Source organism: Bipolaris sorokiniana (genome assembly GCF_000338995.1).
Source record: "Bipolaris sorokiniana ND90Pr unplaced genomic scaffold COCSAscaffold_11, whole genome shotgun sequence".
Classification (NCBI taxonomy): domain Eukaryota; kingdom Fungi; phylum Ascomycota; class Dothideomycetes; order Pleosporales; family Pleosporaceae; genus Bipolaris; species Bipolaris sorokiniana.
Window position 1 is genome coordinate 1,032,140 of NW_006911905.1, and position 17,203 is coordinate 1,049,342.

General features: G+C 51.0%; 8 protein-coding genes across 8 annotated transcripts; 5 read left to right on the top strand and 3 right to left on the bottom strand.

The window, feature by feature from the left end:
* Positions 1-18: 18 nt before the first annotated feature.
* Positions 19-1,014, top strand: COCSADRAFT_183244 (uncharacterized protein; the record flags this gene model as incomplete). Its single annotated transcript, XM_007704241.1, has 1 exon — positions 19-1,014. The coding sequence occupies one exon, from the start codon at positions 19-21 to the stop codon at positions 1,012-1,014; it is 996 nt and encodes a 331-aa protein (XP_007702431.1).
* Positions 1,015-1,591: 577 nt separating this feature from the next.
* COCSADRAFT_38916 (uncharacterized protein) lies at positions 1,592-3,298 on the bottom strand. Its single transcript, XM_007703958.1, has 3 exons — positions 3,010-3,298; positions 2,736-2,960; positions 1,592-2,684 (listed from the first exon to the last, which is right to left on the bottom strand). The coding sequence occupies exons 1-3, from the start codon at positions 3,254-3,256 to the stop codon at positions 1,759-1,761; spliced, it is 1,398 nt and encodes a 465-aa protein (XP_007702148.1). The 5' UTR covers positions 3,257-3,298; the 3' UTR covers positions 1,592-1,758.
* An 86-nt stretch (positions 3,299-3,384) lies between these two features.
* On the top strand, positions 3,385-4,357 carry COCSADRAFT_38917 (uncharacterized protein). Its single transcript, XM_007703959.1, has 2 exons — positions 3,385-3,620; positions 3,687-4,357. The coding sequence occupies exons 1-2, from the start codon at positions 3,507-3,509 to the stop codon at positions 4,074-4,076; spliced, it is 504 nt and encodes a 167-aa protein (XP_007702149.1). The 5' UTR covers positions 3,385-3,506; the 3' UTR covers positions 4,077-4,357.
* A 254-nt stretch (positions 4,358-4,611) lies between these two features.
* COCSADRAFT_162629 (uncharacterized protein) lies at positions 4,612-7,151 on the top strand (the record flags this gene model as incomplete). Its single annotated transcript, XM_007704242.1, has 2 exons — positions 4,612-4,687; positions 4,735-7,151. The coding sequence occupies 2 exons, from the start codon at positions 4,612-4,614 to the stop codon at positions 7,149-7,151; spliced, it is 2,493 nt and encodes an 830-aa protein (XP_007702432.1).
* A 451-nt stretch (positions 7,152-7,602) lies between these two features.
* On the top strand, positions 7,603-8,079 carry COCSADRAFT_28523 (uncharacterized protein; the record flags this gene model as incomplete). Its single annotated transcript, XM_007703871.1, has 1 exon — positions 7,603-8,079. One exon carries the CDS (start codon positions 7,603-7,605, stop codon positions 8,077-8,079), a length of 477 nt encoding a protein of 158 aa, XP_007702061.1.
* A 267-nt stretch (positions 8,080-8,346) lies between these two features.
* Positions 8,347-9,090, top strand: COCSADRAFT_94859 (uncharacterized protein; the record flags this gene model as incomplete). The annotated part of the gene is made up of 1 exon (XM_007704243.1): positions 8,347-9,090. One exon carries the CDS (start codon positions 8,347-8,349, stop codon positions 9,088-9,090), a length of 744 nt encoding a protein of 247 aa, XP_007702433.1.
* Positions 9,091-12,649: 3,559 nt separating this feature from the next.
* COCSADRAFT_122489 (uncharacterized protein) lies at positions 12,650-14,410 on the bottom strand. The gene is made up of 7 exons (XM_007704244.1): positions 14,247-14,410; positions 14,119-14,195; positions 13,910-14,069; positions 13,705-13,859; positions 13,581-13,655; positions 13,383-13,520; positions 12,650-13,318 (listed from the first exon to the last, which is right to left on the bottom strand). The coding sequence occupies exons 1-7, from the start codon at positions 14,301-14,303 to the stop codon at positions 12,868-12,870; spliced, it is 1,113 nt and encodes a 370-aa protein (XP_007702434.1). The 5' UTR covers positions 14,304-14,410; the 3' UTR covers positions 12,650-12,867.
* Positions 14,411-16,023: 1,613 nt separating this feature from the next.
* On the bottom strand, positions 16,024-16,999 carry COCSADRAFT_228390 (uncharacterized protein). Its single transcript, XM_007704245.1, has 3 exons — positions 16,946-16,999; positions 16,244-16,893; positions 16,024-16,186 (listed from the first exon to the last, which is right to left on the bottom strand). Exons 2-3 carry the CDS (start codon positions 16,822-16,824, stop codon positions 16,033-16,035), a joined length of 735 nt encoding a protein of 244 aa, XP_007702435.1. The 5' UTR covers positions 16,825-16,893; positions 16,946-16,999; the 3' UTR covers positions 16,024-16,032.
* Between the last annotated feature and the right edge of the window lie 204 nt (positions 17,000-17,203).

A 17,203-nucleotide genomic window follows, 5' to 3' on the forward strand; every position in this document is an offset into this window, starting at 1 on the left:
TGGTATGATGATGCCACCATGTTGAAGGAGTATCTTCATGAGTTCCAGCAACAGGGCGATGCTTATTCGGATGGCAACGAAATAACACAGCGCTTGAAATCAGGCTTGAACAACAGACTTTATTGGGCCTGGTGTTCCTTCCGAGTACGTTACTCCAGAAGCGCACTTACTCGGGATAGCGACAAATTGGTAGCACTTTGCGGGATAGCGAAACAGGTTGGAGATGCCACAGGAGACGAACTTGTCGCGGGGCTCTGGAAGAGTCTGATAATCGAAGAGCTATGTTGGTTCAAACGATTGTTTCACAATGAAAAACTTGCCATCGAGCCCACAGAATGGAGAGCTCCCACTTGGAGTTGGGCTGTTTCCAATGGTAAGATATGGATTAGTACATTGTCCAAGTTCCACCGCATGCACGAAAGTCGACACTTTGAAACAGAGCTTGTCGATCTCGACATCGGCACAAAGCCATCCGGAGAACTCACACACGCATCCATGAAGATCAAGTGTAAGCCAATGCTTGCTATGCTCGTACCAGACCCCAATCAATCGCTCCCTAAATACGAGCTCAGGGGTTGTCTGGTACTGATGGAAGATGATGTGCATCCATCAGACGCAAAACTTAGTGAAAAGATTGCAAAGATTCCATCTAAACTCAACATGGATGATCCAAACGTGTGTAAACCACAGCAAGTTTACATCATTGTGATTCAAAGATGTTTCCATGAATATCATATTGATGACGACGACAAGAACAGTACACAAAACACTAAGAGCAATATGTCGGGCGATTCTCAAGAAAGTGTCAGCAGCAGTGATAAAGAGAACGAAAAGGTTGAAAAATTTGAAAAGGATACAAGCATGCTGGAAGGTTTGCTCTTACAAGCAAAAGGCAAGGACCTGGCGACCTTTTCGAGGATTGGAATGTTTCATGTTAATTTCTATGAAGGAGACCCTGGGACGATATTCAATGCTCATCTCAAGGCTGAAGAACGGATTATAACGCTCATATAGTTCCTCAACTTCATATAACCCACTCCGTAGCGAAACCAAAGCCTCCTTCAGTTTCAATAAATACCCCGATTGCCCTTATATTCACATCATCTATCTTAGCCACTTCGCGCGCCAATCCAAACTCTACAAACCAAACTGACACTCTTCCTGGAAGTAACTGCACACCATCCTCCCAAACCCCCCAACTATAGATAGGATGAATAATCCGAACTCACGGTTATCGAGGAGCAGACTTCGGGACCAACCACAGCCTTCCCTTCAGAAGCTTACGATGAAATCTTTCAACTCAGCACGAACACACGATCAATCCCTCGATAGCACCGATATGCGCGTTCAAATCGTTTTCTTAGCGCTACACTCCTGCCCTTATACTTCCCCAGCTACTAAGAAAGTGAGATACAGTCCGTATGTGTATATGCAGCTCCGTTGAAATCTCATCATCATGTATCAAAATGAATATGTATTTACAGGGCGTATGCAGCCAGTCCGAGTTTTCGATGGATAATTGGAATTCATCGATCTTGATTGCGAGATATCACGAGACAATTACATGGTACAAGGAAACAAAAAGGGAAATTGTGGGTTTACGGATGGTACGAGGAGTGGTCAAGTCTAACTGGAGGTGTGATTTGACATGCATTCTCCAGGATATTGCGATATAGATAGGGGAAACACGATGATGCGGTTTTCCATTGTCACAGCCTTGTTATCTGATATCACACACCATCACGCCCCATTACCCCCTCAAAACTGCTTCTCCAAATCATCCTCAAGCGGCAGCGTCGTCTTCTGCAACTCCGCCGCAACCTTATCGACTTCCGCCCACACCCTCAGCAAATTGCGTCCTGCAATCTTGGCAGCATCCTCATCGCTAACCCCCTGCCTCAACAACTCCGCAATCAAATCAGGAAACTTGGATACATCTTCCAATCCCACCGGCGTCTCCTCAATACCATCGTAATCCGTGCCAAGGCCAACATGATCATACCCGATTAGCTCGCCGATATGCTTGATATGGCGTACAACGTGCGCCAAAGTATTATTCTCAGGTACGAATTCCGGAAAAGAGTTCGGCGTTTTCGAAGCCTTGCAGGATACGAAATCCGGGTTGAAATTCACCATGACGAGCGAGTTGCGCTGTTTAACTAGCTGCAAGATATCATCTGGCACGTTACGCGGGTGCGGACAGATAGCGTACGCGGAGCTATGGCTGAAGATAGGGGGAGCAATACTGCCGTTCCAGCCTGGAGCGCCGTTGCCAACGAGGACGTCGCGCATGGTGTCTTGACTAACATGCGCAAGATCGACGAGCATGCCGAGACGATTCATTTCTTTGACAAGGTCGCGGCCGGCGGGGCTGAGGCCATGCCAGTGGGGTTTCGCAATGAGAGGGGTCCAGTCTGAAGCTGTTTCGATGGCGGCGTCGGCGTACTTGTTGTGGCAGTTCCAGGTGAGGGTTGCGTAGCGGACGCCGAGTTGGTGGTAGAGGCGGAGGGTGGAGATTGAGTTGCCGATTTGGTGGAGGCCTTCAATAATGACGGGGGCGATGAAGGTGCCGGTGTTGAAGGCGCGGAGAGCGTCTGCGCTGGTTTTTGTTGGGGTGAAGTATTTGGGGTAGGATGAGCCTAGGCGGTTAAAGAGATCGAGTTGTTCGAGGGTGGATTTCACGACTGGGGTTATTTAGTATTGGAGGAAGAAGGAGGGTGGGGTTTTTGAATTACTGTTGGAATATCTTGAGTCTGAGAAGTTTGTACCGTCGCCCAGGGGACATGGCCAGAATGCACTCCAGAAGACGCCGCCCTGGAGTCCCTTCTCTAGGCGCGGAATGTCAACGTGCTGTTCGAGCCCGCCATTCTCGAACTTCTTGGCGAAATCGCTGCCAGAGTTGTTGTAGATGTGGTTCTGGTATTTGGACCGGATGAAAATCAACAGGTCATTATGGCCATCTTTACAGAGTCAGTCAATGATCAGATGATGATGGTTCATGGCGCTAACCGATGAGCGGATTTTGCTTGAGTATTCTCACAGCCCTTTCTTCGACAGTCAGATTCCCCCCACACGTATGTTTGTGAGGTGTCCAGATTCGAGCGGGTATCTGTGAGGACCACATGACAAATGCGATAAGCAGGAGTCCCGCGGATAAGATGATGCCATTTGAAGGGCGTGCACGCCGTTTCTGAGAGCTGTCATTTTGCATGGCTGCATGCTTCTCACTGGGGGTAAACTCAAACGGCTTCTCCATTTTGAATACGAGAAGTGTGTAAAGGAGGTCAGATCAAGTATGAAACTCAGGGCGTGGTATATGTAGATATGAGTCTTGGCAGTAATACGGATGTGGACGGACTTTGGAGAGTTCAATCCGAAACGACACGCGACGCGAATGTTTGCACACGCATTGTAGCAACGCCATTCTTCATTCTACATTCCACATCCCAATCCGTCCCAATTACTGCATCACATATTTCAAAATGCCGTTAATATCAGCAAACAACATGATACGCAGCATATCGCTGTTCCACCTCACCCTCGCAGTTACCCTGCTTAGGAATCCCGCCTTGATAGCGAAGCAGGGCATCGTGCTTGTCCTTGAGCAATCAATGCAACTCGTACGCGTCCCAATCATCAATTGAGGCTGCACTCGAATGGCCAAACAAGTCGCTGACAGTTTCCAGCCCACACCGCGCGAATTCACCAAGCCCTCTGCATCAATCGCCTTTCTGGCCGTCCTCTTTGCCTTTATCGGCATCAGCGATCTGACGTCTCTCTCGCTTCACGAACAAATTTCAGACGAGTACTGGGGCCTTCAGGCACCCGTGCGCCTATTCTTCCTCTTTGCCGTCACCGGCTACTCGTACGCGTTCAAGGAGGGCGGTCTACTTGGGGCAAAGGGTGCGGACTACAAAGCAAGCGTGGGTGCAGGGTTGAACAACAGCATCCTCTTTACCTGGGGTTTCTTGGAGATTGGAATATGGTTTTGGGTGTACACTGCATTGAGGGAGGAGAGGGTGGCCAAGGCAAAGATTGTTGCTGAGAAGCAGGCCAGGGAGAACAAGCAGCTTTAGGTGGCTGGCCGCGTTATGGAGTCGGAACAAGCTTCCGAAATGATTCGGGGGCAGACGCCGCATTCCCATATGTACAAGGGTTAGTGGAGCTCGATTGCAGTGAGTGCTAGGCCGGTGGGAGCACTTTGGTCTTATCTGTACCAAGTGCATGGCTTCCTCATAGATTATGAGACGACGAACACGGCCGGTCTTTTTTTTTCGATATGATTGCAACGCGTTTACTTACACAAACTAGACTAGATAGACGGCGTATGGGGTTTGAATTGAGTAATTTGGGAGAATGCTTGTTACTTGATGTGCCATGCACGAATACGATGGCGCATTCCGAGCGTTCGGGACCGGCCGCATCTCTAGGCCCAGGTTACGACTCCGCCGTTCGCCTTCGCGTCTCCCCCACTCTTGCAAACACTACAGTCAGCTACGCTACGTGCTAACAAATGGTTTCCTTTGCAGACCCTGCTGTTTCCTCTTCTCCTTCGAGTGACTACGGGTGAACGAGGCTTTCTGCTGCATACTGCCAAATACATCGAACATCATGGACGAGGCGGGGTGCATTAGTTACAATGATGCGATCGAGGAGCTTCGCACCAAAGAATATCCCATGTTGCAGGGTGGGTGCAGCATAATTTATTCTAGGATATACGCTCACATTAGACAGACACAACCTACCTTGACCATGCAGGGACTACGCTCTACTCCAAGTCTCTGATCGAGCACTTCTCCACCGACATGATGACCAACCTCTACGGCAACCCGCACTCGGCCTCCAACGCCTCACAACTGACCACACGCCGAATCGAGGATGTACGACTACGTCTCTTGCAATTGTTCAACGCCGATCCGCAAGAGTTTGACGTGGTCTTTGTCGCAAACGCCACTGCTGGGATAAAGCTGGTCATGGAAGCGTTTCGTGATCAAGATGGGGGATTTTGGTATGGCTACCATCGAGACGCGCATACGAGTTTGATAGGCGTACGCGAGGGTGCCACCAAGCACAGGTGCTTCGCTTCGGATGCGGAAGTGAATGCGTGGGTCGAGGGTGACGAGAATGAGTCTGGTTCTGCACAACTATTCGCATACCCAGCGCAGTCCAACATGAATGGGCGTCGTCTACCGTTGGATTGGTCACGCCGCATTCGCACCAACAAGCGCAACTCAGTGTATACCCTGCTAGACGCTGCAGCCTTAGTCTCTACATCGCCACTTGACCTTGGGAACCCTGACGAGGCCCCCGACTTTACGGTGCTGAGCTTGTACAAAATGTTTGGCTTTCCCGATCTTGGCGCACTTATCGTCAGGCAAGCATCAGCATCGATATTCGACAAACGACGCTACTTTGGCGGCGGCACTGTTGACATGGTCGTGTGCCTCAAAGAACAATGGCATGCAAAGAAGGCAGAGTCACTCCATGAAAGGCTAGAGGACGGCACGCTACCTATACATAGTATCATTGCGCTTGATAGCGCAATGACTGTTCACCAGGAACTGTATACCTCGTTGGAAAGAATTTCAAGGCACACTGCCTTTCTTGCCCAAAGGCTACACCAAGAGCTCTTATCGTTGCGGCACGGAAATAGCCAACAGGTCTGCCACCTCTACAAGGACCCGGCGTCGACGTATGGAAATTGTCTTACTCAAGGTCCAATTGTTGCCTTCAATCTCCAAAACCAATATGGTGGCTGGGTTAGCAACGCAGAGGTAGAGAAACTGGCTGCAATCAAGAACATCCAGCTCCGAACTGGCGGGCTCTGCAATCCTGGTGGAGTTGCATCGTCTTTGGGGTTGGCACCGTGGGAAATGCGCGAGAACTTCTCGGCCGGGCAGCGGTGCGGCAACGACAACGACATCATCCGCGCGAAGCCCACGGGCATCATACGTGTCAGTTTTGGAGCCATGAGTGCCCTATCGGATGTAGAGTGCTTTGTCTCGTTCTTGCGCGAGTTTTTCGTTGAGAAACGCCCTCAGTTGGACGTGTCTCCAATGACGATTGTTGATATCGAGCCACCAACGCAAAGTCGCCTATATGTGGAGAGTCTCTGCATGTATCCTATTAAAAGCTGTGCGGGGTTCAGCGTGCCGCCGGATAGAGCATGGGATGTGCGTCCAGAGGGCCTTGCGTGGGATCGTGAATGGTGTCTTGTCCATCAGGGAACAGGGGCTGCACTGAGCCAAAAGCGCTACCCAAAGATGGCACTTATACGACCTAGCATTGACCTTGAAAAGGGCGTACTGCGAGTGAGTCTGGCGGGCGCGTTGCAGGACGCCGCTATTACGCACGAGATAACCATTCCTCTCTCAGCAGACCCACGTCTGTTTACAGAAGAAGCCATGTACAAAGATGCTAGTGCTAAAGTATGCGGAGATGCCATCAAAGCAAAGACGTACAGGTCGAGCGACATATCAGCCTTCTTTACACAGGCTCTTGGGGTACCTTGTCACCTGGCTCGTTTCCCAGCTGTTAGCAATGGCAGTGGCGTATCAAGACATTCAAAGGCGCATCTGCAAAAGCATCAGAAAACGGGCGCTATGCGAGTGCCCGGTGCGTTCCCAGAAACGGTCCCAGTTACACCTGGCGCGTGCGTTTCGAAGCCTATTTTACTGGCGAATGAGAGTCCTATTCTTACTATTTCACGATCGAGCCTCAACCGTTTGAACGAGTTAATCAAAGCGGAGGGCGGCAAGGCGGCGCAAGCAGAGGTGTTCAGAGCCAACATTGTGGTTGCGGAGAACCCAGCGTACCCGCCTGGGCTGGAGGACCCGTACGCTGAAGACGAGTGGCGCTACCTTCGGATTGGTCAACAGTATTTTGAGATGCTAGGGGCGTGCCGGAGGTGTCAAATGGTGTGCATCGACCAGCAGACGGCTGAAAGAAACCAAGAGCCGTTTGTAACGCTTTCGAAGACGCGACGATTTGACGGCCGCGTGTACTTTGGCGAACACACATGTCATCTACCATGGAGCAATGCGTCATCGCCCATTACGCAGAACCCCACTATTACCGTCGGCGACGCCGTGAGCCCCATTCGCGAGGACGAGGTAGAGCAGAACAGCCAGCTGCGAGCTCTCGTTGGCTAGGCGTGCTGAGAGAACCGAATCCTTGGTTAGGACGGGGCACAGCGGAAGCTGGACCGACTCGGTCGCCACTGTGTGGAGGGACCCGGTCTCTGTGCTTTTGACCTTTTTTTGTACCATAGACTCGGAGCATCCGCGCGTGGCTTCATCTTGCATGTGGTACGAGACGGTCATTGGCTGGGCCTCTAGGAGCTGTGTAACAAAGGATAGATGGGCGGATCGCCGCGTAGCCGTCCATGGGGGTAGACGAGAAGGTGTTTGGGCAACGTGATAGGCATCCAGGAAGAGTAGTATTGTAAGCGCTGGTCGTCGTGTTTCAACGGCGAAGCAGAGTCAGGTGCTTGGGGGGTAGAATAGGGTTGGAAGGGCAGAGGCAAGGTATGGGCTGGAAGCGCGCGCGCATTGTCCAGAGCAGCGTAGAGATACACAGCGGCTGCAAGCAAGACATAAAATCATGTCACGCTCGCACGACGAGGACATGCACTGCTTGCACACAGCTTCAGCCTGGTTGCAGCAACGTTCGTTGTGCCGGTACATTACGTTTGAGGCACTCTACTTTCTGCTCCTACCACCACTACCACTACCACTACCACTACCACTACTACTACATACTACTACTCTGCCATTGTCTGACGCCAGCGTCTCAGCACGCCGTGTCAGAATTCGTTACTTCACGCCAGCGACACTGCTTCTACCAGGTCGCCACGTTCAGCTTCAGGTTACAAGCCTGGCTCCCGCACATCCGCACCCACCATCACACATCCGCCCGCAGAGCAACGAATCAGGCGGCGCATCGAGCCGGTCAGAGTCTCTCGACCTGCAGGGGCCCAAAGGACGGCACATTTTGTTTCAGCAGTGGGCAGCGAATCGAGGGGCGGTGGAGGAGTTCACCAGTGCACGGGGCCTGTCCATCCTTGCCCTCGGCGCTTAGCAGACGCTGCAACTCTTCGCGCCCAAAAATAACCCCACCCGGCCCATACAGCGGCCAACGACAACAGCGCATCCGCGCCAAGCTGCCTTCGAGTACGCACAATAAACACCTGCCATCCCCAGGCGCCAGCAGCTGCCCGTCTGCCTGCCTCGCCCTCCAACCCTCTCCACTTTGCTGTGGACAAAGGCATAGCACCGCCCGCCCTCTGAGCCCCCACGCCCTCGGCCATCCATTCCCAGTCACTCGTTCAACTTGACTTCACCAACAATGGCTGCCACCGACTCCAAGCCCGCACTGTCTACCCTCAAGACGCCCATGTCGGCCACATACCCCTCAGAGCTCCGGTCGCCCATGGTCACTTCTGCTACCACGCCCATCTTTGCCACTATCAAACGGGAAGACTCGGACATCAAGACGCCAATCACTCCCCCAACAGCCTACCTCGAGTTCCTCAAGAACCTGTCGCCTGTTCTCTCAAGCCCCATGTCCACTGGTACTAGCTGCAGGTTCGTCTTTGGAGAGAGCCGTCCCACTTCAGTCACCTCGTCGGCCTCGAGTACGTCCTTTACATCAACATCAGCCCCATCAGACAAGGACTCGCCAGCAACGTCAAGATCAAACAGCTGTGGTAGCTGCGACACCTCAAAGGAGGAAGCAAAAGAACCAATGTCTGCACCGCCAACCAAGGTCCAAACCGTCACCATCCCACCCCCATCACCCTTTCGGCGGCATTCAGCGCGGACACCCCGCCTCTACATTCCCCAGTCACCCTATTCGCCTGCCGCAGTAAGGTCTCCTGCCAGCGCAAAGTCAATCCAGTCACCCTACTCTGCCGTCTCATCACCCAAGACATGGGAGGCAGACAAGAAGACTGGCCGGTCAAGGCGGGTCAGTGTGCGCGAAGTGGTGACGAGGACAGTGACTTACAGTCGCACCCCCGTCGATGCAAAAGCGCCACACTTTCCGCAAATCGACCCCGCACCCCGCGGCAAGAGGAGAAAAGTCGAGTAGAGAGTGTGTGAAGGCTGTTAGGCAGAACACACTTGTCTCTACAATGCCAAGTCGAGCATGCATGTGCACGCAACCTGCTCGGACTCTATGCTTCTCTTCACGCCCTGCATTGGCGCCCACTCGACGGCGCCTAATTTCTCATTCGTCCACTAAACACCCGCCTACCTTGTACACACACTCACATTCACACTCACACGCACTCGGTCTACCAAACCAACCCGCCCGTCCGCCAATTTCAAATTAATACCTTGTCGGGTCCAGGTGATCCGATCGCAAGCAATTACTCTTCAATCATCACACCACATCACCAATCGACAAATCTACCAACAAATCTACTCTCCTTTTCAAACTCACTTTGTTTATTACACACCCCCACTACTACCCCTACCAATGGAGAAACGACGTTACGGCCCACGTCCTTTCTCTCAACTCATGACTTCACTTTTTCTTTATTAACGGCGGAAAACATTATCACATTGGCGTTTTTACTTTTCTTGGGAAACCCCCTTGATCAACGTTTCTACATTTGTTCCTATTTTATTGTAGGCCAGGATACCAATATTAAAGGGCCCGCCGCTTGCGGGAAGTAAGGGGGAGGGAGGGGTGTGCGGTGCGGCCAGCGCATTGCGCGAGAAAGAGAGAGAGAGCAAGGGTGTGGGGTATACGACATCTATTGGTTTATCGCGCCCTCCCTCTCTTTCTCTTGCTTCCTTAGGCAGCCGGGGTTTTTTAATCAGCAAGGATTTTTTTGCTGCGAGGGCGAGAGGGTTTAGCGAATTTCCCGCACGTGCAGCAGCGCTTCATTTGAGGAGACCTGCTGGGCGGCTAGAAAAAAAACCTGCTGTCCCAGGCCTCTCTCTCTCATTTCTGCCACGTGCGGATTGGCTGTACTGTCTTTCGCCCACCCTATTGGAGCCGGGGATGGGGGGGCGTCGCGCGCGTTGGAGCGGGGAAGCCAAAGCGGTAAAAGAGGGCTGGCGGCGCTGGCTGGGGGTGTCAGATGAGAGAGCCGTATGTCGACGTAACACTAAGTTAAGTAGCAGTAGCCCTTTTCCTGACACGATGCATAATCTCTGCATCACCCATACTATCAATTAAAAAAATTATTCAAAATCTACCTTTTCCTCTTCGTGTTCGTTCCCTTGACACAAACAAGTTGTGTTCTTGTAGAGCGTATGTTGTACGTACCTTACCCCAAATCAACCATAAAACAATACTACAACCCCGGTCCCTATACTACGCATCCCAGACCCTTACTACACAACGCACGCAGCACACACCCACTTCTTTCTATCGGATCGCAAATTGCACAGTGCGCAAATGTATCCCCGTATGCAGGTCGCGATAACGCAATCCGGTGAGTTTGTGGGCCCCACTGCCGTTGTGCTTTGTTTCCAACGAGTGCGAGTAAAAAATATATGAAGAAGGTGTATGGGAACACCGCAACCTTCTACTATCATCGTACACGTAGCGATTCAATTCGCCCAATCACACCGCCGGATCAACATCATCTTGATCCCAAAAAAATCCAATAGATTAAGACTTTCCTTAACAACATGGAAACTTTTGTGCCATTTGCCAATTCATCGTTTTTATCTTTCTACATATGCCAGCAAAATGCATATGGGTGGGTGAGGGAGTTGTCGCTCACACCCTCTCTCTCTCGTAAATCCCAGCAAAAACACCCCCTTTCCCAGCCTCCTTACTACACTCGTATACTTCTCCTTCATACACTCATATATCACGGTTAAACGTGAGAAATCTCGCACAGCTAATCTGAAAAGAGAACAAAAAAAGCAACAGTACTTGTACCTCTGCTCGTCTCTCTAGCACAGCGCTTCCAAACCGCACAGACCCATCCTCCTTCCCCCCACTTTTCTACCCAGCGCCCAATCAGCACGCAGGCGCAGGGATACGCGGGGTAACAGCTGGGCGCTTAACCTTGCGTACCCGTACATACGGTGAAGAGCGAGAGACGATGAGTTGCCAGGAGAGCGGAGTTGCGAGCGTTGGAGGTGTTGGAGTCTTTCTTCCTCCCCTTCTTAAAACTCTCCAAGTACGTACGTACGTACCTACTACTTTTCCCCTAGTAGAGTACTACCTCGAACAAACCCCCGTTCAACTCAACGCATTAGCAACCGCACATGTCAACATGTTGTGTTAGAGCTAGTGCTAGAGGAATTGATCCAAGGGAAAAGGTACAGATGGGAGGATTGGGGGGGGGGGGGAAGATGCGAAATGGTCGTTTCGTTACGAGCTCCAACGAACAAACCCCAAGTATAGAAGTGTGGATGTGAAGCGCAAGCAACACCCCCGACACACACACACACACCTTCACCTTTTTTCTACCGAGAGAAGCGCCGTACGTCTTGTGGCACGGTAGAGCGTATGCGGCGCGCTCGCCTCGCTTTCTACCGCGTTTGTGGCACGGTTGGGTTGGTTGGTAGGTTGGTCACTCTGTTCGGCTGGTACACCTAGGCCGGCTGCCAGGCTGGTAGGTCAGTTCGTACACTTCCATCGGTGCTTCGGTGCTTCGGTACTTCGGCACTACCTCGGATGTATTGTACCTCGGGTTTGTATAGTAAACATGGTGGTGGCTGTGGTGGTGGCTGTGGTGGTGGCTGTGGTTGTGGCTGTGGTTGTAGCGTTTGCACTTGCACCTACCCCCCCCCTACACACCTGCCTACATACCACCACTACATAGCAGAGTAAAGTAGAGTGGTAGTCGGGGTGCCCGACGCAACCAGACGATTCCTCTTTGCGTAATTTTTCTGTCCCTTTTACACTTACTCGCTGGGGATTTATCGCTAAGGGCTAGTTTTTCTTCATGTGGTGAAAAGGGATAGTGGAACGATCTGTTTTCACGAGCGCTGTAGTGAGAGTGACTAGCGACATCGCTGTTGCCGTGCCGCGGCTCCCCTTTCGCGCCCTTTTTCTTCTGCGAGGGAAGCGAGGTGCATGTGGCGTGGATATGCAGAGAGACGAAGGGAGGGGTGGGCTGGTAGACGCGCGTGTGATGTTGGCAGTGTGGGATGTGCTGCGATTTGACTAAGACGGTTTGCACAGAGGAGATTTTGCTTGGAGGATACGTTTAGGACAAGATGGATAAGTTCAAATTCAATGGCACACAACGCGACTTTTTAAGCTTAAATGTGAGAGTGTGGGGATGACCCTTGTGCGTAATACATGATAGAATGGATAATGTGGGGTGGGGATAAGCACCTTAAGTTTTACTACTGCTTCTTGTAGAGACATGATTGAACTGTGTTGTTTGGTGTGGAATTAGAAAGGGTGTATGTTACTTTCTGGCGTTTTTCTTTGGAGTACTGTGGTAATCAATTTGTTGAATGGGCAGAGGAAAGTGAATGTGTGGAATAGTGCAGTCTGGAAAAGAGAACAACGACGCTTGAGGCGGATGTACATGGCTATGTCTACCTGAGAGGTGTGAATGTAGACAGGCATGAGTTTATGATACTCTACTATTTGATGCTGTTGGTTCGTATACATGTGGTGCTGATTTCTAGTCATTTCCCAATCACCGTGAAAAAAGTAAAAAGGTATAGCCGTCATCGACGAACGCCATAGACATTGTTCAACTATGATAAAGACATTACTATGCACATTACTCCTCAATTGATCTATATCCCAAGTCCCTTCCGACTAACAGAGGTATATCTAACAATATACGCCTCATAGGTATCATAGCTTTTCATGCTCCAAAATCATGGTATTTGAGAACAAAGAAAAAGAAAAGGAAAAATCGCCTCATCACCAGGATCAAGCCCTTGACGAGGTCGCAGTCACACCCGCCGCTTGCTCCAGGCTAATCTCATCCGACGACCTGTCGTCTATGGCATATGGATCTCTGGGGTTGCTCGACAGATTCCGCAACTCGGTCGTGCTGTGAAATTTGACTTCCTTCTGGATATAAATCGAGCTGCCCGGTCCACTCTTTGTATTCTGCTCGTCGTCGAGCCGCGTGCGTTGACCGTACGCATTGCCATACGCATTGCCGTAGGCGGACGAATCCTTGTTAGAAGATCCGAGCAGGACTGGTGCAATGCGCTTGACCAATGGCCGCAGGGTGGGCACGCAAGCGCACATTATGCCGAGATTTGTCTCGACAATGGATAGCATGGCGGTAGTTGCCATTATCCATGTGCCGTCTGTAATGTTCTTGTTCACGTGCACTTGTTGCGCCAGCCGCACAGCTGAGATAACACATACCCTGATCTGGTTGTCAGCATCGTATCCACGCATCAGGGAAAGAACTAGCAGACAGAAGCACTTACACGAGACCCAAGCACAAAACAATCAAGAGGTATGCTTTGCGCAGCTTGTTGATCTGCAACTGGACCACGGGCTTGATCGGAACCATCAGAATGGCAAAGTCAGTAACCATGTTCATGGCGCCGTTGAGAAGAAAGGGACTGTGCCTCGTGTCAGCAAATCATGCATCATGTATGTCCCGGGCGGGACATGGTGCTTACATGTCGGGCCGGATGCAAGCCACAGTCTTCGGATAGATAAGCTGTGCAATGCCGCACGCGAACGAAGTATAGATCCTTGAGTCGTTAGATCAGAACTCGGCAAGTTTTGCGAGTCAAAACTTACTGTTGCGCAATTCCCCACGCGATCAGAAATGCAACGCTCCAGTTGCATATTGCCCGCATTGTGCTGCTTGGAAATATGTGTCTGTATTGCAGCATGAGGGAAATCTTTGTTGCAATTTGTGTCGCGTTGTAGACGGCCATGGCAGAGTAAACTAGCTTCTCTGGTCAGCATATTTCTCAATGATTCCTCGCTGTTTAGGCCTTACCTTCAGAAACATGGGCAGTTTGTCCATTACAAATTGAATGTGTCGTCCTATACCCCCAACAGTGAAGCACACGATATTGATGGCTGTGAGGCCCAAGCCGAAGATTTGGGCCAAGAGAATAGCATAGTCGTCACTTGTGACATGTCTCAGGAGGATCTTTCTGGTTTGCTGTCAGACCATGATACGCCAAGTTTTCGGGCAGTCCTTACCGTGTGTACAGTCGAAGGGCGACTGTGGTGCACGAAGCTACTGTGAAGACAATAGTGACGGCGAGACCGGCAGGAGCCTGGGAAGTGTTAACGGGTTTGTTCTAAACAGTAGGCAGTTGATCGCATACGAGAGACTCTTTTTCCAGCTTCGGGTCGAGGTTCGGGGGCGGCGGAAAACCACTCATGTTGATCTCGATTAGTGTACAACGGCACGAGTGATCTTCATCTGTGTTCAAATGGGGTAACGAGGGTCCATGTGTAAGGACTCTCCAGAATGTTAAGTAAAGCTTCAAGGGAGACCAGGGAGCACCTCAAGGACTTTTTCTTCTAGAACGACACGGAGTGCTATTGTTATGCGGGGCGGGGATAATCCGGTTCATTGGGTGTATTACAAACTTTGAGATGTTACTAGTCAAGTCAGACGCCACGGCAAAGTTAATTAATGAGTCGTGGCCGACAGCGATGTCCCATACACTGGTCTGGGGAAGCGTAGCATCCATGTCAAAGCGCTGCAGGGCGCCCATGGAATCGTACATGCAAGTCGCCATCACAATCGCTTCTGGTTTGAAGCAGTCATCCATCTAAGCCGGATTCAGCTGCATGCCTCACAGTAAATGACACTAGTTGCCTTAGCTAGGGACTGGACATGACGACGCGCAAGCTCCAAACAGGCCGTAGCATTGGGCACCGATGCAATGGCAAAAGCGCTCGGTGGCCAGGCGACAGATGAGGACTCTGAATGGCAAAATATCAGCCCATAGTGGCAGATGCCCCTAGACCAAGAACCACCAGTGCTTAAAGAGTCAGTTGACAAGACTTGGTAATGCATAGCTAACATCTATCAGCTCATTCTGATGGTTCAGATGAATCGTCTTCAAGAACTAAAGTGAGACTTACCTGAAGAGGCATCTCGGAGAGTTCCGTCCGAACATGGACGTACAGCATTTGTACTAGATGAAGACTTAGCAGCGACCATTGGTTGCAGCAGGAAGCGTCACCCGTACCTTTATCAGCTCCAGGCCGACTGACCAATTGCACCATATTAAATGGCTAAGGGTGCTCGATTATCGTGGCGATGGTGGTTCGTGCAGATCGCCGTCCTGTCCTCCCGTCCTGTTCGCTGACCGTTCATCTCACCACCTTGCTGGAAAGAAAGGGTCGCGCGGTGGCACCGGGGATATTTCGGTGTGATCCATGCATATGGGGAGCACGTGTCGCCTCCACACACTACTCTAGACGAGGGGATAATCACACGGATCAAGACTACGGCTTATGATGGTTCCGCCGTTTCTGTCAATGAGGTCGTCATTACCTATCACCCTCCACATTCCGTAGTACACACCCCTATATACGAAACCATCAAAACGTAAACCGGGGACCAAAACATAGTGAACAAGACAAGTCAAGTCGAAACACGCGCGATACGTATCTTTAATGCACACCACTTGACCGATCGGGCGCAAAGTACCCTTGTACTGTGCATCAATAGTGTCGGTGCTCCCACGTGCTCACCATCTCAGGTACAGTGGAAGAGCGGGGCCCCTTGCAGATCCCTAAGTCGCGCCGTCTGTTTGGATCGATTCTTAATCTTCACTTGTCTATAACCGATTTTGCATAAGGTTACATGCATATTTGCGACATGAAACGCAACAAGAGTTTGAAGGAAGCATGGACTTCGTCACGTTTCATGTGTGTCTGTCAACTTTGGTGTGTCCGGAAAAGGAGAGTGCATGTAGTCGCCAGGCGACTCCCCTTTCTTGTATTCGACAACTCTTCAACCGCTGCCGTGTATTCTGGTATACCACTTTAGTATTGCACGATTACAATATCCTCCAGTATCATCTGTACCGGCCACAGTGCCCTCTCATGGAACAACCACACCTTTTATGCAGATGAATAATCCGGCTCACCTCCTTATTCCACTGCCAGCTTAATCTTAACCACTAGGCCAAAAATGTGTCCATGTTGGAACGAGGCATACACTGCAGCTCTCCTCGAGTCCATGTCGACATGTGCAGTCCTCGTTCCCTTGACCGGATCGCGTTCCGAAAGAAGGGTAACCCTGCGACTATTGACATCTATGTTAGTACCTAGCCGAGCTGAGCTGGCATGTTGGCAAACTTACATATTTGATCGGTACTTGGCAAGGAAAACCACGATGGATTCCTCATCTGCGTCCGCAGCTAGATTGGAGAGAATGAGACGGCGGGCAAGTTGGTGTTTCTTGTCCTTATCACCTATCACGTAACCACCGGTACCAATGAGTTGTTCGTTCTCGTTCCGAATCATGTTCCCCACTTCCCGTTTGTCATGGAATTCATCTGTATTGCTACTAAACAAGTACGTGCTCCAGCTTTTGACGTGTTCCCACTTGCAACTAGACGCCTCGAGCATGAGCGCCACAGCATATAGAACGATCTCCGGACTAAGCGTACCAGCTGAACGGGTACAAAGGCGGCTCGTCGGACCCATGCCGAAAGGAACCGCGGGTCCCATACACCTAGTATGCGGTGTGGGCTGGCAAGCTAGTGAATGGAAAGGCGGGTATGGGGTGTCCGGTCCCCCGCAGGCGAGCTCAAAGTCGCCATCAACATCCCTGGGTAGTTCCTGCCTTGACTCTGACGTGCTCCCCTTGATTCTTGAAGGCGTAGTTTCTAGTTCAACAAGATCACAAGTCTCATTGTGGACGGTGCCTAAGCGAATCATAGTTAGATACTCTCGGTCGGTGTCTCCACAGATGGCCGTCACGTCCTGGTCGATGGCACAGAGGCTGTCCTCATTACTCAAGTCAGTATTGTCACTCTCCTCCCTTTTAGTTCTTCCTCACCCTTTATTCTCGCTTATGATCATCCGTCCCATCACTCGTCGCTCTCGGTTTCGCAACTCTGCCTCCCGCTGGTCACTCGCTTTGAGAAGCGTATTTGTGATCTCTTCTAGTTGGCGGCGAAGCAGGCTAGTCGTCATCGTGGTGACAGGGCGAGATGAAAAGAGATAGATGAGTTGGGTTAGAATGGAAAATGTGTACGTTTTTGGTTGGTGAGAAGTAACGGAGTGTAGAGGATGTGAGGGGTTTGTTTGTCCAGTG